This window comes from Anguilla rostrata, chromosome 6 (assembly GCF_018555375.3).
Source record: "Anguilla rostrata isolate EN2019 chromosome 6, ASM1855537v3, whole genome shotgun sequence".
NCBI lineage: Eukaryota > Metazoa > Chordata > Actinopteri > Anguilliformes > Anguillidae > Anguilla > Anguilla rostrata.
The window spans coordinates 26,340,049-26,364,136 of NC_057938.1; the positions used below are offsets into that span (position 1 = coordinate 26,340,049).

A 24,088-nucleotide genomic window follows, 5' to 3' on the forward strand; every position below is an offset into this window, starting at 1 on the left:
TAAGAGCAACAAAGGGTAAAGCAAAGGGAAAGCTACAAATCAGTGGTTTGGGGCTTGGGTGGGGGGGGGTGGTATGTTAGCCTTCTTTATTTTTATTTTCTCCTTTCGCTTTTTTTGTATTTTCAAGGGCATTAATATGTACAACGTTTTCTTTTTTTTTTTTTCAAGAAGTCTGGGCAGGTCACGCAGATGGTGGCTATGGTAGAGTTTCCAGCCCCCCTCCCCTGCGTGAGCGTTTTCCCGCAATTTGACTACATTTTATCATGCAAATGATTCATTTACAAGACTGCCACTTTATTCCTTGCCACTGTGGTCTGCGCTTGTTTGTGTGGGGAAGGAGTTCATGCCAAAAAATATTCATTTGGGTAACTGCATTTGCCGTTAAAAAGTCGTTTTGAGAGGCAGTAGGCTCCCATCCTGTTTGAAGTTGTCAGTAGAAGGCAAATGCAGGTGGAGATGTGAGATTGATCTGATAGAAATGGATGAAAGTCTGAGCATTTGCTTTTTCACTACATTATCCCTTCCTACAAAAAGCCACTCCCACTCCTGACAGACACAGGAGTGTGCCAGTGTTTACCGTGGAGCTTTACAAGAGTCAACAGTGACTTTATGAAGCCCATATGTCACACTATTTATATACAACATGTATTTGTAGTTATAAGTAGCTCAAGTATGGATCAAAGGGTGTCCTACTGCTGTGCAGTAGAATTGAATGTGTTTATAATAGGTATGTGAGCACTGAGGGACTTGATGTAAAAGCAGTATTAATGTGTAAACTTTCCAGGAGCTAGGATATTGAACTTGACATTGTGGCAAACTCAAAACTGTAATGATATAGAGTGATGTGAACAGGGTACGCTCAAAGTCAAAGAGATATGACCTTGTGCCTGTGTGAGCATGCGGGGGCAGGTAGCGTTGTGCCCGGTGTCGGTGAGCATGCGACCAGGCCTTTCAGGGTTTTGCGGTCATGTCAGGCAGAATCTTGTGCCATGCGCGGTCGCGTCGGTCAGAATGGCTGTGCTCGCGTGGTAGCGCGGTCTTGTGGCATGTGCGCGGTCATGTCATGAGGACATTTTTGTGCTCGAGCGGTTGTGTTGTGTGGAGTGTCACGGTGTACAAGCATTCCTCATTAGTGCCACCGTGCGCCCAGCATTGACGTCTTAATAATAGGAAGCCGGTGTCTACTAATGAGCCCTCCCCAGGTACACTCAAACTGCCCTCACATAGTGCTATAAGCAGGGCAAGTCAATATGTCTGTAGCAGAACAGTTAGTATAGTTGTGAGGTGATCATTATTCGGAAAAATTGTCATGGGTGCTGAAATGAGGAGGTCTGTCAGCTCTGGTCTTGGAGGGCCGCAGTGCCTGCAGGGCTGTATAACTCTCGTCTGTCTGTATAGATCGGCCAAATGTGACATGAAGGGATCGCCGAACGGTGATTGTTTCGTCCAGAGGGAAGAGGGGGGATGGGGGGGGGGGAGGTACGGTGTTGGATTTCTCATGAACAATGCTTGGGGACCAAAAGTCTGAGGACCCTACCAAGTCCTGGTTTTCATTATTTATGAAGGAATAATGCAAATATGATACTCCAGTAGCACATCTTATTCAAGAACAGTTATTATTGAGAACAGTTACAAATGCAAATTTTAACACATTTCCAAAACTTTTGCATGAAATGAGAAACTATGTTGATACCTGGTTTGTCCACTGTACACCATAAGCTAAGCATTTCTTCTATTCATTGTCTCACTGTGTGTTCTTAAAGCTCAATATGCAAATATCTGGGTTATCAACAACTAAAACTATTTCTTGAATAAATCATTTTATTGTGTAAGAATAATGTCTTGTCACATGTATTATTGAATAAGAAGTATAAAGAGAGCGTCATAATTGTATTGGCCGTTGATAAATAATGGAAGCAATCAGTGTTGGTAGTGTCCTCAGACTTTTGGTCCCCAAGCACTGTATGTTTTCTAACAAATTTGACTTTTTGGAGTGCCCTACAAATGAATTTAATGTGTGTAAAGTGATTCATTTTTTATATGTATACACATATAAACATTGAATTCATCATTTTCATGTCTCAAAACTAGTAGTAACTTATAAGTTTATAGAGAATTTAACAGGTGTACCATTTTGTTGACAAAGGTTCGTAGGTAGCACCAGTTGTATACTTTTGCTTGCTTTCGTTTGTGATAACGTTATTAGCAATAGGTAGTATTTAGCTTCTAACTAGACTAGTTATTATACGCAGTGCTGTCATTGTACCGAATGGGAGTGAATTTTACGGGGGAGCGCACTTTCCAGTTAAATTGTTTCCTAAAAGAAATCAATGCAGAACAGCACCGTTGCAAAGTCACAAGCCATGATCCTAAGCGTAAGCCCACTCAGCCAATAGTTAATATTTTAATGATTAGTAACTGCAGTCACTTGCTATTTTTTGCTCACAGTGACATTTTGGAGTGGATCTCAGATCTAAATTTATTTATTTATTTATTTATTTATTTATTTATTTATTCGTTTTAATAGTTCACCTTTTTTTTAATAGTCAGAAAAATTGGCTGTAGGAGTACAGATCCCCAATCCCCATTGAGGATTGCCGATCCCTCGATATATCGACGATTGGCACAACCCTAATTACAACCCCCGTTTTGCAGGACTACTCATCCCCAGTCCTAGAAGGCAGTAGCGTCTCCTCAGCTTATCGACCCTTTCTAGTCTTATTCATCTTCATGGGAATCGTCCAGCCTATTTGCTATGTAAAAGGAGCCTGGAAGCCTGTTGGATGGTGGCCATTGAAGTGTGGGAGTGGTGGTGCATGCAGCACAGACTGTTCTTAATAGCAGGGAGCACCCAGGCCCATGGCTATATACAGTATCTGGGGGTGGGTGTTATACAGGTTAAGTTCCCTAATCGTGGTGCACACAGTTGTTAGAACTCAATACATTATTGTTCTCCTTCACCTTTTCCAGTATCGCTTTGTCAATGAAGTAATAAACAACCAAGTCTGTGTGCAGTGTGTGTCAGTCTGCAAGGTCATCATGTGACTATATTATTAAAAATGGGGAACTGTCTTAAATATACACAGACGAATTACATTGTGACCAATATATTTTTCACGTGTATTTCACATGATATTATTGAGGAAGTTTGGTTTGGAGAGAAGTAAATACATGTTCAAATAACACTTGGACCTACTAATAGTTGTTTCTGTCAGAACCTCTGTTTCAATCTCTCTCATCTGTAGAACAGGTAAATTGTCAATTGCATAGTACTTGATGGATCACAGTTTAGAAGACACTGAAATGTTGTGAGCGTGATCTTTTTAGCTGCCCTTTCAACTATGTGCTGCTTCCTGTAAACTTGCCTATTACTCATCACTTACATCTTCTACCTCTTCGTACCTCGACGGCTGGCCGTGACTGATTCTTTGGCAGGTGTTGCCGTAATTATCTAAACGACTCCAATTTCCCAGAAAGGGAAGCTGATTACCGCTAATTTCCCTGGGAGAGGTCGAACCAGGCGGTGGAGTGAATCTCCGCATCCCGTTGATATTGCGGTACAAGTGTTTTTTTTTTTTTTTTTTTTCCACATGAGTAGGTGAAGATGGAACATCTCAAATAGAGCTCTCTCATTGATCGAACGTTCCCAATTGTAATTGATGATTATGGTTACTTTCTTTGTTGTTCCTTTTCCACTTGAAGTGGGGAGGTTACTGTAAACCTGAGGTAGAATCAGGTTTTGCGTGTCACAGAATTGTCCTCATTTGCCTCTGAAGACTTTTGTATTTTTGCACAACATAAAATTTGTGCTGTCTGTGTACAGTCTGATTCCACTGACAGAATTTGCATTTCTTCTTGGAGCTAAAAATTTTGTAATCAGAGAGAAATTAAAAAATATGGTTCTGTCTTATAGCAAACTGTAGTGTAGTACAGTGTTGTGTCATGTTCTGTAATGTATGCTGGAGTAGTGAACGTGTAGTATATTTGTGTATTTCACGAGTTTATATTGTATACAGTGCATACACAGTACAGTATTAGGCCACCTGTAGTTTTTTTTTAGGTAGAAAAGAATTCAGTTAATATCTGCTCATTTATTGAATAGCAAACCAAAGTAAAAACTTGTTAAAATTTCTACGTACAGTACTTCTACTTAAAAAAATAATCACAGATATGACTTTCCTTCCTCTCTGGGCTTTAACACTGGAAAGGCCAGAGCTGACACCACTGGGCGTTTGGACTTTAAAATGAAAATTGCTCCAAATACAATACCCTCCTCCGTCCACAACTTTTTCTAAATAGCTGTGTTTAAAATAACTGTGTTGTTCGAATTATTTTAAAAAATCAACTTATTAAAGAAATACAGGCATTTGTGCCATTTTCTTCACAAAACCCCCCTGCCAGACAATCGGTAATAGGTGCTGATACCCAGGTGTGAATGGGTTGCTCTCTCCTCAAGCACACTATTCACCAACTGAATGACCAATACGTTGATACTGAACGCTGGGTCAAGCGGCATCGAAACTAGTTTTGCACATACAACCACAAAATAAATTCACTACAGTCACTTGATGAAGAGGATTTACTGTGATTATTAACTTCAGCATGGTTATAAATAATTGTGGGCATTGGAGTCATAGAATATTGAATTAAATATTGCTCTTTGTATTTATTTGACTACTTTCTCCATTTTGTGTTTTTCTTGTTTTGCACATATTAGCACTTTTCTCAATGAGACTGTAATACACCTTGGCGCATTTTCCCTCACCTATACAACAAAATCGATAACATTTAGAAATAAAAATATTGAAATTGATACAGTTGTGTCCTATATGTTGACATAACATAATGGTTCATAATATTTATGAAATTAGTTCACTGTGAGCGCTGTAATTGATGCTGTAATTCTGGATGAGACATGTCAGGCTTGGTAGTTTAAGTTAGTAAAAGAATGTGGCCTTTCTAGTATTGGAGAGCCACATGGCCTTTCGTGGCTTATGATTTCCAGGTGCAGTGTTCAGTACACACTCAGAAGGTTACAGCTAATGGGCAGTAATGTTACCAGGTGAAGACCAGAAAGATCAAGAGGCCGAAGACAAATATCTTCTGTTGTCTAGCAAGAAAAACCATCGTAAAACTGCACCACAACTACATGAAGAACTCAGTGCAAATCGAGAGAAACCAGTTCCCCTGACTGTAGTGAAACGGCAACTACAATCTACTGGTCTAAAGGGTTGTGTATCCGCAAAAAAGCCCTTGCTATGTGCTGTTAACAAGAAGAAAAGACTCCAGTGGGCCAAGCACCATCAACACTGGACTAAAAAGATTGGGAAAAGGCAGATGCACATCCTTTTATAACATCATTCTTACCTTCTTATTCTAGTACATTTTTGTGGACATGAAGATTAGATTTAATTTTAATGTAAATGCACGTTTCTCTTCTTACTGATTATGCGATTTCCCACAATGCATTGCTTTCTCTACTACCTGCAACAGTGCCAAAACCACGCATTGCAGTCTGGGAAAGTAAAGCAGTGGGGAAAAGGAAATAATGGATCGCTGCCAATCTTGTGTAAAAGATGATGAGTGTTGATATCATCTTTGCAATGTAAATGGCTAAATACATCCAGCACGACATGGAACCCTGCATTGCACTTCAGAACCTTCAGCCTCTCTGGTGTTGAAGGGCAGGAATGAAACGGTTCTCATGTCTATGAATAAAAATAATCTAAATGTCCAGAAAAGCAATTTAGTGTATCTCATGATTTTGTCACACATTTATATTGTGGGTCAATGAAAAAATGATGAAAATGTGAATTTTTTAAATGCACTTTTCATTTAAGTGTATGCTCTGAGCTGTGTCCATACAGCAGCAATGAAATTACAAAGGTAGGTTTCCAAAAGATGCAGCACTCATCTTTGTTGTATGCCGCAAACTGTCCAGGCGCACCGAGATAAAAGCAGTAACATATGAGAGTGTATGAGTGTGAGGGGGTTTATATAGAGAGGGGTTTAATTATATTTTCAGGTTTAATTACTTTGCAAATTAAATTTTTATTCTTATCAAAATTATTTTGTGACGTCTTAAGGTTTTGCTGTCTTGCCAAGGACAGCCATGTTGTCATTGATTTTTTCTTTTCTACATTTTTGTTTCCTGACTTAACCATTGCAGTCTTTTTTCCCATTAGGTTGTCAAGTGAAGTAGTTTGCTACATCTTCCTATGGTCTGACTCTCTTGGTAGATACCTGTATATAGATCTAGCCTCTCTTCGGATTAGAAACATGTATGATTAAATACTAGTGTGAAAACTTGCTTGAAGTTGCAAGTGAACTAGCTGCTTAATAAGTAGCATGTGTACTTGTTAGCCCCAGTTTGTATTTGCTTGTTTTAATATTGATGTTCTTATTGAAATAAGGGCACTATAAATATAAATAATTAACACTTGTAAAGGGTTTTTGATTCTAGAATTGTGTCCTTGCTATATGAATTTCACTAGGCGTCTGAATTTCATTGTAGAGTTGAACATCTGTGTGTCCTTTCACCTGAATCAAAAGGAAAAGAGAACAGAATTGTTTCATGTTTTCTACAGTCCTCACTGTAATTTCAACTTGAAATTAGCTATTGTTTTTCCTAAGCTATACAATATTTGTGTAACTCATATTTGTGTAATGCTTCATAATTAGTCTTCATAGGATATCAAGGCAGAAGTATGGACAATTTAGCAACTTGCAAGCAGTCAGACAGCTTGTTGCAGGGAGTGGACATTGATGTTTGTACCTGACAGAAATGCTGTGAAGAAGTATTTCAGTCAGTTACAAGAATCAATGTGTACTCTTCTCCCCAAGTTTTAATGCTGCTTACAAGAAGTTGCTAAGTGGTCCATAATTGGTTTCACTTGAGGGTAGGACAAGTAGGTAAGTTTCTTACATTGCAGGCGAGTCCAAACTCACTAGTCTATCAAACGAGTGAGATTTCTTCAGCAGTGATTTAAGAGGTTTGTATAAAATGCGATGTGAAGATAAAAATAAGTCTTCCTTAAAAAAAAAATATGTGGGAGTTGAGTTAAGGTTGTTGAGAGACACCTGCGTAATTCAATCACAAAACAAGTTCCCACAGCAATAGGCAAGTGAACCTTAGGTACAAAATCCTGACACTTATGAATACTGCTATTGGTTAGCGAAACATCATCATGCATTATTCCAGACTGTTCTCTCTTCTTTTTGTAATTAGCAGTGAATTCACATCATATCTTCTTCCCCCCACCTCCATCAAAGAATTAAGAAGTGAAATTACTGCTAATTACAAAAATGAGAGCAGTCCTTTTAAGAGGAATGGAGAAAAGGGAGGGAGGATGAGTGTGGGATGTGGTATTCAGCTAGTTAACTTCCTAAATTGTGAAATGTCATCTTTATATTGTTTTAATTGTAAATTGCCTAAGTTTAATTTCAACAGTGAAAACCTGATGTATGAATTGTTAATCCAAATAAATATATACATTTTTTTTGCATATGCTGCCTCTTGAATATCCTGCTGCTGCTTTTAAATTTGTTGAGATAGTTGGGTCAACACTCACTCGAGGTTGTTCCCTCAATGTAGCCTAGATTATTAATGTACAAATGCATTTTGTTGTTGTGTGAGTAGTATTATTGCTGGAAATATTACAACTCATTGGACAAGATTGTACCAGACATGCTGTGAATGTAATAGGAAACTGGTTAAGAACAGGGCTAGTAACATTCCAGCTGGGCTACTGGAAATTTTTGGCTGCCAGCCTGATTGGATAGTGCCAGACAGCCTTAAGAGCCACCCCTGGTTGCATCCAACTAAGTTGCCCAATAGGTTGAGTGTGGACCCATCTTAAAAGGCCCCCTGGTGTCTACTGACCTAATGAAAGGTCATTTGAGTAACATTCACATTCTCTCTCTTCTCATTTTTCTTCATTTAGAAGTTGGAAGCATATGTGAGGAGACCACTGCCTGTGATTGGTGGAGTTTGGGTGCCATCCTGTTTGAACTGCTCACGGGGAAGGTAAGGAGAGGTTTCAAATAAGACCATGTCTGCTCCAGTGCTTATTCCACATATCCAATCCAATAGGCTCTCACTCTGTCAGCCAATCATGGTGGAGGATCGGTAAAGCTCTCTCCCCCATGATTGGCAGATAAATGTGAATGGACATCCCAATTTACTAATGGCGTGAGTGCAAAAGGTGGCTAATGCATCCACAAAGTGCTAAAGGTGGCTAATGCATTGCTGAAATGAAGGAAATGCTGTCGCTTTCTGAAACAGCCCCCTTTAGTGGGCAGCTTCACTTTTCTTTCTATTGGAGTTGCAGCCTTTTTCTAATTTGCTATGAGGTTGCAACATTTCATCAGGCGATTTTTGATTCTGGTTGTGGCTGGATTTTTGTTCAGCATCTCTTTCAGTGATGCCAGCTTCCATTGCTACTACTTGCACATTCATAACAAAAAACTGGATAATTTAAAATAATTAATCTCTTTCTCAGATTTTTCAGTTTTCTGTTATTTTTGGTGCAAATAACATTTAAAATGACAATGAGCAGATTGTCACGCCAAAAAGGGAGGTCACATTGTTTCCCTCCTCTTTTTTTGAACCTTTCTGTCACTTAAACATCAGTACCATTACAAGCTGCGTGCAAATTCTTCGTTTATGAATGAACATGATCAAAATATGCAATTGCAATTACACTTTAAAGCAAAACTGTAAAAGTTAAATACAACAAAGTGGGAATCGATTTTCCTAAAAAAAAATAGGTTAATTTCAAATAAACAGGATAGTTCTGGCAGCGAAAGTGGAACGAAGGTTGAAAGTCACCCGGCAAGTTGAGTGGCAAGGGTGTAGAAGACTGAGGGGATGCGCGTCTTGGCTTCCCGCACCGGCTTGGCACTTTCCAGTTGTGCCAAGGTGTCCCTGCGCCAGCCCTCTCTGCCCCCTCCTCCATCTGGTGGAGCCAAGGGGTCTAGGGGAAGGGCCGGATCTCTAGGTTATTTCAGCCAGGCATGGGATTCCTGGATGAAAGACAGAAGTCCAGCACTGAAGTCCCTCGTTTTGGGACCAAGGAGGTGCAGCTTTACCTCTGACAGTGCATGACTCAGTGCATGAATAACAAGGTCATATGGAGAGTCAATGTGAGTGTATTTAATTTTTATACCCAGTTGTTAAAGCTGATTCAGCAGGAACATTATTATTAATTACTAATTACTATTCGTAAGTGACTTACTAGGTATTATTTGCAATTTTTTTCTCAAAAAGTAAAGGAGAAAGGAAGGAACAGCCCGTGATCTAAAGCATACCACCGTATCTGTGAAATATGGAGGAAGTAGTGTCATGGCTTGGGCATGTATGGCTTCTTCTGGAACAGGCTCACTCATCTTTATTGATGATGTCACAGAGGATGGTGGCAGTAGGATGAATTCAGAAGTGTACAGACAGATTTTGTAAAAAGAAATTCCTTCAAAATTATTGCCCAGCGCTTCATCCTGCAGCAAGACAATGACTCGAAACACACTGTCTACACAGCCAAAGCATTCATGAGTGGGGAAAAAAGCGGAAGGTTTTGGACGGGCCATTTCGGTCCCCTGATTTGAATCTAATCGAACACGCATTTCGCTTGCTGAAGAGTGTATGAGCGTATCCAGTATACAATCAGTAGACAACATGTGGACTGTGATATTCCAGCTACGGCGTCAGTTGTCGATTGAAATGATCCAGTTGTGAGTGTAATGATGCAAGGCTTGACTATCGGCTGGATGAAATGGGAACGTTGTGTGGGAAGTTCTAGGTCATTTTTTATTTCTCCCAGAAGAGTAATTAGTTATATGTCTTGGTGTTTGTCACAGAGGTCACAAGTGTCACTGGTTTCATGATTTTTGTCTCTCTCTTTTTTTTTATTTCTTTGGCAGTGCTGTGTTTTTCCCGTTTTAGTGCTTTTTGTGATTTTTCAACAATTTTTTATTGTACCTATAACACAAGCTGCAGTCAGTTGCTACAGGTGCTCCATCAGATAATCAATAACCTCACAATATAGGCTACAACACGCACCAGGGCGGCAGTGTGGTGTAATGGGTAACGAACTGGTCTCGTATCCTAAAGGTTACATGTTCGATTCCCGGGTAGGACACTGCTGTTGTATCCTTGAGCCAAGGTACTTAACCTGCATTGCTTCAGTATATATCCAGCTTCATAAATGGATGTAAAAATTGTGTAAGTCGCTCTGGATAACAGCGTCCGCTAAATGCCTGTAATCTAATCTAATCTACCACATTTTACTTTAAAGAAATAAAAACAAACAAACAGTAACCATGTTTTTTATTTGTTAATGCAATTTGAGCATGTTGTGGTTCTAAGAATGTTCTGTTAAAGGCAAAAAGCACTCTCTTTCCGTGATGGACAAAAGCAACTAAATGCAACAGTTTGTCAATGTATTTATTCTTTTTTTTTTTTAAACTTGCGGCAACAGTCCACTGATTTTTTTGAAACTTCAAACACTTGTTACCGTCAGCAGTCTTTTCCCACTGCTGATCATGAGATCTTTTGGTTAATTTAATCTTTTTTAACATTCTGTGATTTCTGCTTCTTCTTTCAGTTTTCCATGATTTTTTAACAACTTTGCCGTGATTGCTCTGTGACTTTAGCCAATATTTTCCATTAGAAACACCCAGCCTTAATTATTGCATGGCTGCTTAACCATCAGTTTGATGATTTTGGACCGTTGAAATAGTGTTATTCTTGTTTCAAAGATTCCCTCGGCGCATCTTTGATGCCTATTCTTGTGTCTCTGTCTTGCTTGAGCCTTGATTTGCCCCTGCTCTTTAGAGACAGAGAAATTTCATGCAAAAATTGACCCTCCTTAATTGCATTAACCTTATGTATTGAATTCCATTGAATTTACTAATCAGCCAGTTATTTGTGCATATGCCTTAAGGAGAGAAGCGCACCTTATGATGATGTAGATCATGTAGATACAGCACTTCCATCCCCGTGCACCCGTTTGTTATCTGCACCTGAAACTAGTCACAAATGACTTGGTGGCCCCAAATGTTTGGTGACATCAATGAGTTGCAGACTTGATGCAGTTATTACATTTAAGGGCTATGCAACCAAATATTACGCTTTAGTGCTTTGATTTACTTTTATGTTCATCCGTTAATTTTGCACAGCTGTAAAATTGGGGGACCAACACCAGTACAACTGTTACTTGTAACGTACAGGGCTGTGAGAAAGTATTTGCTCCCTTCTGGATTTTTGTTTGTTATTCAATAAATGGACGTATATTAACTGAATTCTTCTCTACCTAAGGTTTAAAAAAAAAAAAAAAAACATGTGGCCTAATACATTTAGCCTGTACTGTTTATACATACACACACACACACACACACACAGTACATGCAGGATTGGATAAATTATTAATCCATATGGTAGCTCATCTGGGCTATGCCACCCATGCCATCATTGCTGCTATATTATTTTTAGTATCCATCCAGATCTTTATGTGTAATGAGCCTTCCAAATATCCCTTTAACCATGTGGTAAGAACATGCATTATGAGCTCCTTCTGCAGCCCAGACTTTGCCAGTGTTTATGAAGATGCATTCCCAGCATCATAAGATGAGCCACCCTGCCTGGAGCAGTCTTAAGTACTAGTGGGACTCCAGCCATTTTCTCAAAAGCATGTGTAATAGCCCAGGTACATGATCTAATGGATCTACTTGCCCAGTTTCATGTGTATTTTGAAGTTCATGTGTTTAGAGTAACTTTAGGATACCATCTGGCCTAGTGACCAACTGCCATTCTGTAAATAATAAACATGCTCTGCATTTTATTATTTTCCCTGATTATGGGGTCTGCCACCCAAACACCTTTCACAAGTTTAGCTGTAACATGTTTAGGGTAATTAGAAAGGATAGTGTTCAGTACAGTATGTTATATATTTGCATGAGTTTTTGTTTTCTCAACGTTTTCATTATGGACAGTTGTGTCTTAACATGGTGGAAAGTCACAGTTTTCTCTAGACTCCTTCCAGATAAAGTTAAAGCAATTCACAAGTATTTGAATATATGTAATAACAGAGCCAGGAGGTAAAATATTGCTGTGGAATTTGTGAGTGTGTAATCTGATGATACATGTAACTATAGTCACACTAAATAAGTAACAGACCTGCAGGAAAGAAATGTATTTATTATGCGCATGCATTTAAATGGGAAATGAAGATTCGTACATTGAGTAACATTTCGCTACACACGGTTTGTTAGTCGACCAAAGATGGGCACGTGTCAAAGGGTCTTAAATATGAGAGTTATATTATCAAATTTAATAGTCAGCTAATTATTTATAATTACCGGTGCTTTTTTAATCATTTAATTTTTAGGATTACCAGTGGAACTTTTATAGCTGTTAGCTCCTAAATCGCTATATTCTAACAGCTATTCAATTTGCAGTAAATGCAACTGTATGCATTTAATGAGTAAATAGATTGGGAGCAGTGTTCCTGAATTATGTGCAATGAAATGAGTAAAAATGAACATTGATAACCTCCGGTTGATGGTTTACTTTTGTGTACAATAGGCATGCCAGGCATGTGTTCACTTTTTGCTCTTCAGATTTCTCTGCCTGTTAACATTGTGGGAAAATATTGTGATTCGGACATCTGATGTGTAAGAAAAGGATAAGAAAATAGCAGCATCATAAATGCTGTAGATGTGTGTGTGTGTATGTGTGTATATGTGTATATGTGTGTAAGGATTTTCCTTAGTAATTCAGCAGCATCTTGCTCCCAATTGAGTCTTATTTTATATGTAATCTCCGGAGTGTCATCACTGTGCTACTGGCTTGCTGAGACCCGGGCAGACTGGGGTTTGTGTCCAAGGCCTGCAGGCTGGCCTGTCAGCTGTCACTGTGCTAACACAGCTTGTCGCTGCCCTCAGCGGCTGTCCTAGACCACCGCTCCTCAAACACTCTTTAAGGCAAAGCGTTTATCAGCTGTGCCGGGCTAGGTTCACAACCAGGTCTTCTTTTTGTTCTAATAAAACGCCCTGAAGTAGGGTTTTCCTGTTTTTTTTTCTTTTCTTTTTTCTCTTCTTTTTCTGCTAAGATCCTGTCTGTTTGTGTGAAGGTGTGAGTAAATGGCTAGGATCATACAGACTGCTTTTCTGCCTGGTATGTTAACAGAGGTGTCATGTCTGATGACTGCTGAACATGTGAGGTACAAATTTTGTTGTGCTTCAGATTGACAGAGGCATCATTTACCTTAAATAGAAGCATAAATCAAACTACATAATAATAATAATAATAATATAATAAAATGTACTTCTATACTTCCTTTTGTGCAGGTGCCCTGCAACATAGGTCAGTTGTGACATTTCAAATGAAACAACCAAATTAATAATAAATAAAACAAAATGAGAGGCTGAGAGGGAGCTGCATAGTTTTGTCATTTTCGCTGCAGGTAGGCAGAAGTGATATTTTGGCAAAAAATATATTTAAAAACTATTTAAAAAAAAAAAAAATTAACTACTATTTATTTTCAGGTGGTTGCACCTGCAGGTGCTGCTGTGCTGTCCGTGCCCTCCGTACCCCATGTTAGGAGCTGTGCAGTGCCCTCCATGCTCCATGTTAGGAGATTTGCAGTGCCCTCTATGCCCCATGTTAGGAGATCTGCAGTGCCCTCTGTGCCCCATGTTAGGAGATCTGCAGTGCCCTCTGTGCCCCATGTTAGGAGCTGTGCAGTGCCCTCTGTGTCCCATGTTAGGAGCTGTGCAGTGCCCTCTGTGCCCCATGTTAGGAGCTGTGCAGTGCCCTCTGTGCCCCATGTTAGGAGCTCTGCAGTGCCCTCTGTGCCTCATGTTAGGAGATCTGCAGTGCCCTCTGTGCCCCATGTTAGGAGCTGTGCAGTGCCCTCTGTGCCCCATGTTAGGAGCTCTGCAGTGCCCTCTGTGCCTCATGTTAGGAGATCTGCAGTGCCCTCTGTGCCCCATGTTAGGAGCTGTGCAGTGCCCTCCGTGCCCCATGTTAGGAGATCTGCAGTGCCCTCTGTGCCCCATGTTAGGAGCTGTGCAGTGCCCTCCATGCCCCATGTTAGGAGCTGTGCAGTGCCCTCTGTGTCCCATGTTAGGAGATCTGCAGTGCCCTCCATGCCCCATGTTAGGAGCTGTGCAGTGCCCTCTGTGCCCCATGTTAGGAGCTGTGCAGTGCCCTCTGTGTTCCATGTTAGGAGATCTGCAGTGCCCTCCATGCCCCATGTTAGGAGCTGTGCAGTGCCCTCCGTGCCCCATGTTAGGAGCTCTGCAGTGCCCTCCATGCCCTATGTTAGGAGCTGTGCAGTGCCCTCCATGCCCCATGTTAGGAGCTCTGCAGTGCCCTCTGTGTCCCATGTTAGGAGATCCGCAGTGCCCTCCATGCCCCATGTTAGGAGCTGTGCAGTGCCCTCTGTGCCCCATGTTAGGAGCTGTGCAGTGCCCTCTGTGTCCCATGTTAGGAGATCTGCAGTGCCCTCTGTGCCCCATGTTAGGAGATCTGCAGTGCCCTCCATGCCCCATGTTAGGAGCTCTGCAGTGCCCTCTGTGCCCCATGTTAGGAGCTGTGCAGTGCCCTCTGTGTCCCATGTTAGGAGATCTGCAGTGCCCTCCATGCCCCATGTTAGGAGCTGTGCAGTGCCCTCCATGCCCCATGTTAGGAGATCTACAGTGCCCTCTGTGTCCCATGTTAGGAGCTCTGCAGTGCCCTCCATGCCCCATGTTAGGAGCTGTGCAGTGCCCTCCATGCCCCATGTTAGGAGATCTGCAGTGCCCTCCATGCCCCATGTTAGGAGCTCTGCAGTGCCCTCTGTGCCCCATGTTAGGAGCTCTGCAGTGCAGGCACATGCAGGCTGAAACACTAGAGCTGCAGGGCGACTCTGGAAACCCTGGCTAAGATAAACCCACTCCGCACATGGCCAACGCTAATTGAGTCTTTGTCTGTGTCTCTCATTCATACTCATTGAATGAGACTCTCATTCATCGTCTGCAAATAGCGACCAGGCGGTCTCTACAGCTACAGGGCCCAGCCTGGATTTGTGGCAGTCACTTCTACCAACCAGGCTGCTTGAGAGCCCGCCTAATGTCTTTTCCTGAGGAAGTCTGGTGTGCAGAAAAACACAAATGTGCAAAAAAACCAAACACCTACAGTAGCAAAGGCCTATTTGCTGCTGTTGGATTACTTGGCCTTGGGTAGAGAGTGCTTCTTTAGGGAAAGCACAGATATGTTTGCAGAGAGCAATATGGTTGATGTTTGCACACATCCCTGAATACAGTATGTCATATATTGGACTGCTAGGGTGCTTCCTTGTGCTAATGATGATGAACAGGCATGCACGTCCAATTTTACAAACAGTTGGCATTCATCATCTGATACACCTGAGACATGCAAAAAAAATTGAATGTGCATGTTTCATGAATCCCATGTTAGTTTTTTTTTTGTTGTTGAAACTTACAGTAAGTTTACAAAAGTAAGAATAATTTTAGGACGGTTTTGTGAATGAGGACCATGGTGAGGATGTGTTTGATGGTGGTCTTGCTTTGCATAGCCGTCAACAGATTCTGTTTCTCTGTGTCGCTCTTCCAGTCCCTCTGCCAGTGTCATCCAGCCGGAATCAGCCGGCACACATCGCTCAACCTGCCTGACTTCCTGTCCGAAGAAGCGAAATCCTTGTTGCAGCAGGTAGGTGGAACGCACGCCCCTGCACTCGTCTTCGTTCTTCTCCCTTTTTCTTTGACAAAATGTTCCTCCGTTACGGTCAGTAAGTGCACCCAGATGACATGAATGACAACAGCAAACATTGTGACAAGCACCGTATGGGACCTCAACAGGTTTACTGGACAATGTGTAGATTATGTAATTATCCATGTGTGCATTAATCTGAATTTGCCCTTTAAAGTTGCTGCTTACCAGCATATATTTCATTCTTCTATGCCATTTAGATTGCCTAACCAGTTCCTAGCATTCCCAGTAGCTTTGGGTGAGTCAGTCAAAGGAAATAAGTCACTAACATGAATGAGACTATAAACCGGGACTGTTGACTCTCAAGACTGTGATCCAGGATTGAGGAGTTTTCCGCTCAAACTGGAGACTGAAAGGACAGACATTTTTACGTAAGCATTCCAAGCATGTCTATAAAAGCAAACAGCACTGTGAATGGATTTTGGTCATTTCAACTTTGAAGTCCCAGAGGAGCAGGCATTCAGGTAATGAAAAGTGTTTCTTTAATGAGAGAAAGATTTGCTTGTTGAAAGGAAGGTATGTCATTAATTGGATGTGTGTTACTCAAAAACGCTGTCATGAAAACAGCTTCCTAATGAAGGAGTAGGACAGATATTTTAATAAACTGGTTTTCTGCGTCTGGCATTTCAAGCTGTATTTCAAGGCAGGTGAATCAAGAAAGGCTAGGAAGCTGAATCTCAGTGTTGGAGATCACCATGGCAAATTTTGCATGCTACTTATAGTTGTAGTAATCACTCATTAAAAGTGCTTTGCCACATATTTGGAGTTTACACTCTCTAATTGAACATCATTTGAATATTGAAGACCCTGTTTTCATAGTCAAGGTGCGATTCTAAAACACAAATGTTGCTTTAAGAAAAATAAATTACCTGCAGGCGGTTTGGCTAAATTATTATGGCTGATTGACAGCTTCCACACAAATTTGTGGCCACATGCACATTTATGGCACCTCAAACAAGCCTCCAAATGTCATCAAGACAGATAACTACATTTAGGAGGCAGGTGTCAATTAGGCAAGGTGCCTAAATTAATATAATTTATAATATATGTATTAAAGTGACTATAAAGGTAAATCCGTGAATGGCTTCAGACTGCATTGTTTTGGGTTACTATGGTGTGTATTAAGCATCAGTGACAGTACGAGAAATCAGTTGCATTGCTATAAGCATTTACATCAGTTCCTACGTGCAGATTGAATGGGTGAAGTTCATTGTATTACCAGGCTCTGAGCTGTTGGATCCAGGTCCTTCATGATGTCATGAATGCATGATGCTGCCTATGAATAGTGCAGAACATTCACCTTGAAGGTTTTTTTTGTGCCAAAGCATGCACTGGAAAATGTTCTCTAATATTGAGAATTAGACTATTGCTAATCATTTCCCTTCATGAGGTAGGCTACAGCAAGCTATATGTAGGGGCTCATATTTTCCCGTTTTGCTGAAATCACAGACTGAATCTGGAATCTGGGTTAAAAGGTGGGATTTCCACACAAATCTTTCTGTACATTTTGCTAATTGCTAATTGGTGCTGTTGAGCATCGGGGATACCATTTGTGTATGTCCTATGTGTGTTTGTTTAGCCATGTGTGTGTATGTTTACTTGTGGGAGGGACCATTTTGGACTAGTTCAGTCGGGAGGTGGGGTGGCGGGGTGCTCCCGACCACGCCCATACGATCCTGAGATTTTTTCAATATGGATTTTATGCCTGATATGAAACGAGTGTTATAACAGTTAATGACATTACTTATATATATTTTGTGGATGTGTAGTGGATACATCCCTCTGTGATACTTTATGATACTTTCAACTATTTCTGCCACTTTAATATATTATAAATATATTACTTTATCATCTGTCACATGTTTACAGTTTTGTTATTACATTGTATTATTACAATTACTGTTTTATAATTATTTTCTATGAATGATTGTTTGTCGACTGTTTTGCTTTTTAATTTATTAGGCTGTGTAAGCACCATAATACATAATCTCCCATTCGACTACATTTCAGTGATGCACTTGTGATGCGAGCACCTCAGATGGGCATTTCATGAAAGCTGGCAGTTTTACATAGTTTAGGAAACCCATATTTGTATGGGTTATAGGGATACAAATTCCAGTCTTTCTCTTTGACATTATAATGAAACAATTTGATGTGTTTCTGTGTCATTCATAGCTTCTGCAGTTCAATCCCCTGGAGAGACTTGGGGCGGGGGGAGCAGGAGTGGAGGACATTAAATCCCACCCGTTCTTCGTCAGAGTCAACTGGCCCAAATAGTCAGAGGACGCCTGGGTTTCTGTAACTGAAGAGGCAGCCCCAGCGGACCACACAGGGTATGAGGGTCTTCCTGGGTCACTGTGACGGCGGAAAGGTGTATCAGTACCAACCAAGTGGAGCTCCTTACACAGGCGAACCAACAACACTTCACAGAATGTCCACTGGGAACAGCTCTCCACACCATCAGTAAATTGATCAGAACTGATATTGAAATTGCACCTTCCTGTGATATTGTTGTTTTCCTTGTAAATCACAAGCCGTGATCAATAAACATACATATACACTCATAATGAGCTATTAAGATAACAGTGAACCAGAGGCAGACCTCTCTAAGTACATTCATGGTGTTTTTTGTCCCTTTTTTGTTTTGCAAGCATTCATTCTTGATTTTTTTATTTTTATTTTTTCCCAGTTGCAAGATAAGTCTGTTTGTTGAGATGGTTTACAAAGATGTGCACCAATTAATTGTCTTCATGTAACTTTTCCTAAAATTGGGAGACATGACAAGAAAAAAGATGGAAGTAAAGACAGGAGGGGCTTGGTTCTTGCTCACATACATTATTGACACCTGTATACACCTTTACCTTGATCAGCACTATGCATATACAGTACACCTTTACCACATACATGCACATACACCTTTCACACCTACATGCACTCAGACCTTAATAGCTCTATGCATATATGCTTTAACATAAACACTAAGGTACATATATGCAGTTCATGAACCCCTTTAACACCCGTTTGCACATATGCCTTTCACACCTGTATATGCCTACACCTTTACCATCTGTATGCCTGCAACTTTCACATCTGTTTGCACATACACCTTTCACACCTGTATATGCCTACAATTTTAACTTTTGTATGTCTATGACTTAAGTGCAATATTAGGTTTAAATGGACTGTAGTGAAGTTGTGTGTCAATATTTCTCTGATTTACCAGGACAGACACATTTACTTGCATTTATAGATGATGAGTTTTCAGACAAACACTAGTAGACACATTATTGAGTTGTTATCCACTCCATATTAGTGGGGAACAATTGTACATTCATCTCACGTTGAGCAAGATGTATACATGTTGTCAAAGCAGGTGGGAGCAGCATGCATATTAGTTTCACCCGGAGAATTTAGACCTGCTCCTTTGGCACTTCTAACCTCGTTTCGTGTGTGGTAACAGATATGCAAGCTGTGATGTGCTTTATCCTAGCAGTAACAAATCTCAGCATGTCCTTTTCTTAGAAATATAATTCCTTTGGTGAATATCAAAAGGAATTATTAAGGCTGTATAATGAAGAAAGAAAACTAGCAGGCTTCAGTTCGATTGTCAATATGAAGGCTGCAGTTCAGTGGAATTTGACTGAATAGACCTGCTATGGAGGTCCAGCATTCATTCACCGGATTTTCTTTTCAAACCTTGGCTGTTCCTGGGGTCTTTCACTGGCATGTGTAACATTGATATGTGTGTACCATGCATTGCAAATAAACAAATGCTACATGGCACACTTGGAAATCAGTTCTAAAATAGCCAGATATTTATATTTATCCACTGGGGAAAAAATTCTGGAACTGAAACTGGCTCCATGTGGAGGAGCGTCCTCTGTAAAATGTCTGGCTGTTAGCTGCTGATGTAATTGCCATTTTGACATTGGCAGTAATTAAATAAGGTGATTATTTAGCTGTTTCTTTAATCTGACCGTGCTAGGCGGAGGTGTGCATTTAAACCCTCTGGTGGGTGTGTGGATGTTCGGTGGTGCGCTGGGCTACCAAGATGCAAAATGATGCAAATTAATGCAATGAGTTTACCTTGGACCTAATTCTGACTAACTGAGAACTGAATAGAAATTCGAGTGAAGGCAATATTTCAGATGAGTGGCAGTCTGTTCAGCATTTCATTATTGTTGTTATTTTATTTTGTTTTAGACCCCTCAGAGAACAATGGCAAAAGTACAGCATCTGTGACAGACAGGTCTGTCTGCAAGACATGATTGGGCTGCATTTAGCTAGCGCATCTTGTTATAATCGGCAGAGATAGTAGATGTCTCAGATTTTATTAAAGCATTGTTAACGATCTTTTCTTTAATATGATATGAAAAATGTGTAACGTATAGTACTGCATCACACTCTTTCAGGGGAGGAAAATTGCTCGATTTGGCAGATTGTGTTGTGCAGTCGCTGTACACCTGTGCCTAGTTACTGTCCTCCATTTTGGTTCCATAGCCTACAGATACTGTGGGCTGATCCCTGGCCAGTGGGCACTTGAAAAATGTCAACTATTTCTGTTGTTTCAAAGTTGTGATATAAAAAAAGATTAAAATGTTATGAAAGAAGCTGTAAGACCGGTTTTTATAATGTATATTTTACAATTATTTTGGTAGTGTGACAAAATACAAATATTTGTGAGCTCATATCATTATAACAGACTGTATGAACAGAATATGTTGTGTATGGTAAAATCAATAACTATACCTGCACTTCAGAACAGAAATAGTCAACTCTTAGATATTTATGTATATTTATGAATGATATTTAAAAACATAGTTGACCAAATATAAGTGATAGGATAGTGTCCTTGTGCCAATATTTACATTTATTGAAGACTGATTGCAGACATTGCAGAAAAAAACTGCATGCCATTTGGTGCATATATTGTGGTTGAAAGAGGTCTAAATACTGACGTGTAGTAATTGCGTTTTAAATGTTTTTTTTCTTTTCTCAAGGTTTTGAACTTTCTGAGTCCTCTTCAGCTGAAATTAGGGTTATGAAAAGTTGTGTGTAGAATAAAGACCCTTTAATGAACTAAATGAAACAAACCGAGCATTGAGTGTGATTTAAAAATGTTATGAAAAGAACGTATCACAAAAGAGGTGTGTGTGTGTGTGCTTGTGTGTGCTTGTGTGCGTGTGTATCTATGTGTGTATGCGTATGTGTGTGCGTGCGAGTGTGTCTGTGTGTGTGTGAGTGGGAGAGAGAGAGAGAGATTATCCTTGAAAATAATTTAAGTAAAAATTTGAATTTATAGCATTATACAAAAGTCATGTTTGATAAAAATGAATGCATTGTTGGGCTCAGTTTTCTGTAGGATTCCGCTTGTATCGGAAACCTCTGTGTTCTCCTACAATGTCAACCCTGTCACTTTAGTTATGTGTCTTTCCAGTGGTATAGAACAAGAGATTGCATATGTGCATATGATTCATTGTTTGATTGTAAGCTTAAAGCCACATCTACTGTGAGCACGACAGAACATACAGGGCGAAACATTTCAGTGTTGTGTGGGAAAACCTCTGCAAACACACAGTGCTTTTCTATGCATTTGATGAGCATGCTGTGCATTTGTGAGCAATTTTACAGGATCAAAATGATGAATAAAATGTGTGTCAATTTTCTGGAGCCGAGGGTACCCAGCATTGATTTTTTCTTTTCTGTGTCCATTTATACATTGTGATTAATGCTGCCAGACTGATTCAAACCCACATCGCCAAAAAAAAAGAGAAAAAAGTAAAAGCTGGTTTTTCTGAATTATGGTCCTCTACCTTGTTTGAGAGTCGCTGCTATATTGTAGTTATGAAATATGAAGTGCACGTCATTCACTCAATTTGGGGAGTGAATGGCGTGACCTCAGACATGGATAAGTGCATTTTGTTATATATACTCTGTATCCGTGTACAGTGCTTCAGTTCACTCCAGTTCACCAGTCACAGAAGAAAAAGGTATATGTGAATAACAACTGAACAATTCCAGTGATGAACAGTTGTGAGTCTGTATCCATGGCTTGTTTAGTATCCATTTCATAGTTATTCTCACTATGTATGAATCTGTAATGCAGCGTTTCTCAATCCTGGGCTGTATGTTCCAAACAGAATGTGCCAGGTTTTTTTGCAATGGGGGAAAAAAACGGTACACAAACTTTTCCTGTAGAGGCAACCACATAGACTGGTAATGTGTGGTGCTCTACATTTTGGTCCCTGGTATTGTAATTTACAAAGGCATTCTTTTTCCACAAAGTGTAAATTGGGCCTCACTATTGTGTGACTCGGGCTGCAGGTTGAGAAACACATATGTCTTGTCTACATTTCAATAAATTTATCAATGAGCAATGATGGGAACTGTTAGTCCTTTTCTTTTTTAAATGAGCTGGTGAGTGTGTGGTCAGGCAGACGGCTGCAGACCCCAAGTGTGGTCATGTGACAGGAAGCGCGGTGGTCCTGCTCTTGTGCGGGGTGGGGGGTGGGGGGGGAGGGTCTGCCAGGTGGCCTCAGGGACTGTGCTGACGCTAAACGCAGTTGACAGCGGCACTTTGGAGTATCATCGTTCCCTCAGTTCAGGGGGAGGCGTGCTCTGGCCTCTGATGCTGTGTACTTCAGGCAGCACTGGGCCAACGATAGCCCCCCCTCCCCTCCCCTCCCCACCCCCTCCCCCGAAGCCAGCCACCCATTGGCTCCTGTCAGCAGCCTCGGCCTGCACTGATGCATGGCGTGCAAATCTCTTGTAACGTGCAGCCAGAGGCCCGGAGCCCCCTTGGCCTGCTGTTGAGAAGGCCCCTGTGATTCTTCAGGATCTTGAGGGGTTTTATACTGTAGCTGCCTACTGTTGATGTCATTTTATGCATTAAGTCCGTAATGGCATACATGTGAACTTTTCCTGTGCTCCTGACGGCAAAGGTGGAGGCTTTTCATTTCCTCTCTGAACTAAATAATGAGAAGTCTTAGCAACTCGGCTGTAGGCACTTCACGAAGCTGACACAGGTAAACCCTCATTTAGTAACTTGTAAGGGTTTTGAGCGCCAATAATGATGTCATGGGTCTTGGGGGATATTTCCTATAATTGGTGTGAAAGTACCCTACCTGAGGCAGGTCTCCCTTGCGGGGTCCTGTAAGGGTTGTCAGCCTAGTTCAGTGAGCACGACCATTTGATCCATCAGTCAAATGAACCATGTCATTCGGTTGCAAAGTGGCCTGCTTTTATCACCAGTTGACTGCAGTTTGAACATTAGTAAGTAGATTTAATGCCTTGTTAATTTGGTTAATAAAAACAATTTTCCTGAAAATATTGTTCATGATGTTTTTATTTGATAAATGGTTTTAAATGGCTAGTGAAGCCATGCCATTTCCTCATAGGAAAACTATGAAGCAATTAAAACATCCACTCCTCTAAAAAAATCTAATTTCTAAGTATTTAATACTGACTACTTAAGACTTCCTAGTACTCTTGCAGCTCTAGTGATATTGAAATTTAGGTGTTTCTTTTTTCTTTGCTTGGTGAGCTATTAAATGCATTCAGCTAATAGAAGGATGTCTAACTGGTGTTACTCCAACATAAAAGTCCCAGGAAATATGAAAGGTGAGGAAATGTAAATTTGTTCCATTTACATACATTTAATTGGTTGTGTGCCTTTTGAAATTCATGCATTGTATTAATGATGGCCTGCTATAATATGTTCACTGAGTTCAGTCATTTCCCTTTTAAAAGACAAGGCACATGAGAAAGGACTGCAAACAGGAGACTTGGTCAGATTGTAGTGATCCATTTTCATAAACCATAGATGATGTTCTTTTTAGTGTGCCTTCTGCTATGTGAAGGTGGCAGAATATCTGGACTGCAAACCCCATATTCTGGGTGCATGGATACCAACTACCATCCAGAAAGAAAGTAACACTCAGCATCTGCACAGCCATTTATCTCACCAAGTTTGTTAGGGCTATTTTGTGGGACAGATAAACAGAATGTTGTTGCACCAAAAACAGCATGCTGACTGTATTCATGGCCCTCCACATGCTATGGACTGCGTGCTACTATGTGAGCCTGACATGCAGTATAGACCAATAATATACAATACACTATAATCATTTTATATAACTTACATCATACAAACCTACCAGGATGCTGTACTAGAAGATTAAAATTAGAGACTGCTAAAAGTACTACCTGAGAGAACAGGTACATGAGAACAGTTAGATCTCTGAGCTAAAGCACAAGCTCTTCAGTCAGGGCTGGAGTTTGAGATCTCTGAGCTAAAGCACAAGCTTTTCAGTCAGGGTT

The 24,088-nt window shown here is 40.5% G+C and overlaps 1 protein-coding gene across 2 annotated transcripts in view; it reads left to right on the forward strand.

Annotated features, from left to right (window-relative positions):
* The window catches only part of rps6kc1 (ribosomal protein S6 kinase polypeptide 1), a 103,804-nt gene extending 81,649 nt beyond the window's left edge, over nucleotides 1–22,155 (forward strand). For both annotated transcript variants that reach the window (XM_064339255.1, XM_064339256.1), the window contains 3 exons: nucleotides 7,944–8,026; nucleotides 15,614–15,709; nucleotides 17,945–22,155. In XM_064339255.1, the coding sequence (XP_064195325.1) occupies nucleotides 7,944–8,026; nucleotides 15,614–15,709; nucleotides 17,945–18,046 (281 nt within the window). In that variant the 3' untranslated portion in view covers nucleotides 18,047–22,155. The remainder of the gene's footprint in view (nucleotides 1–7,943; nucleotides 8,027–15,613; nucleotides 15,710–17,944) is intronic.
* The last annotated feature ends 1,933 nt before the right edge of the window (nucleotides 22,156–24,088 follow it).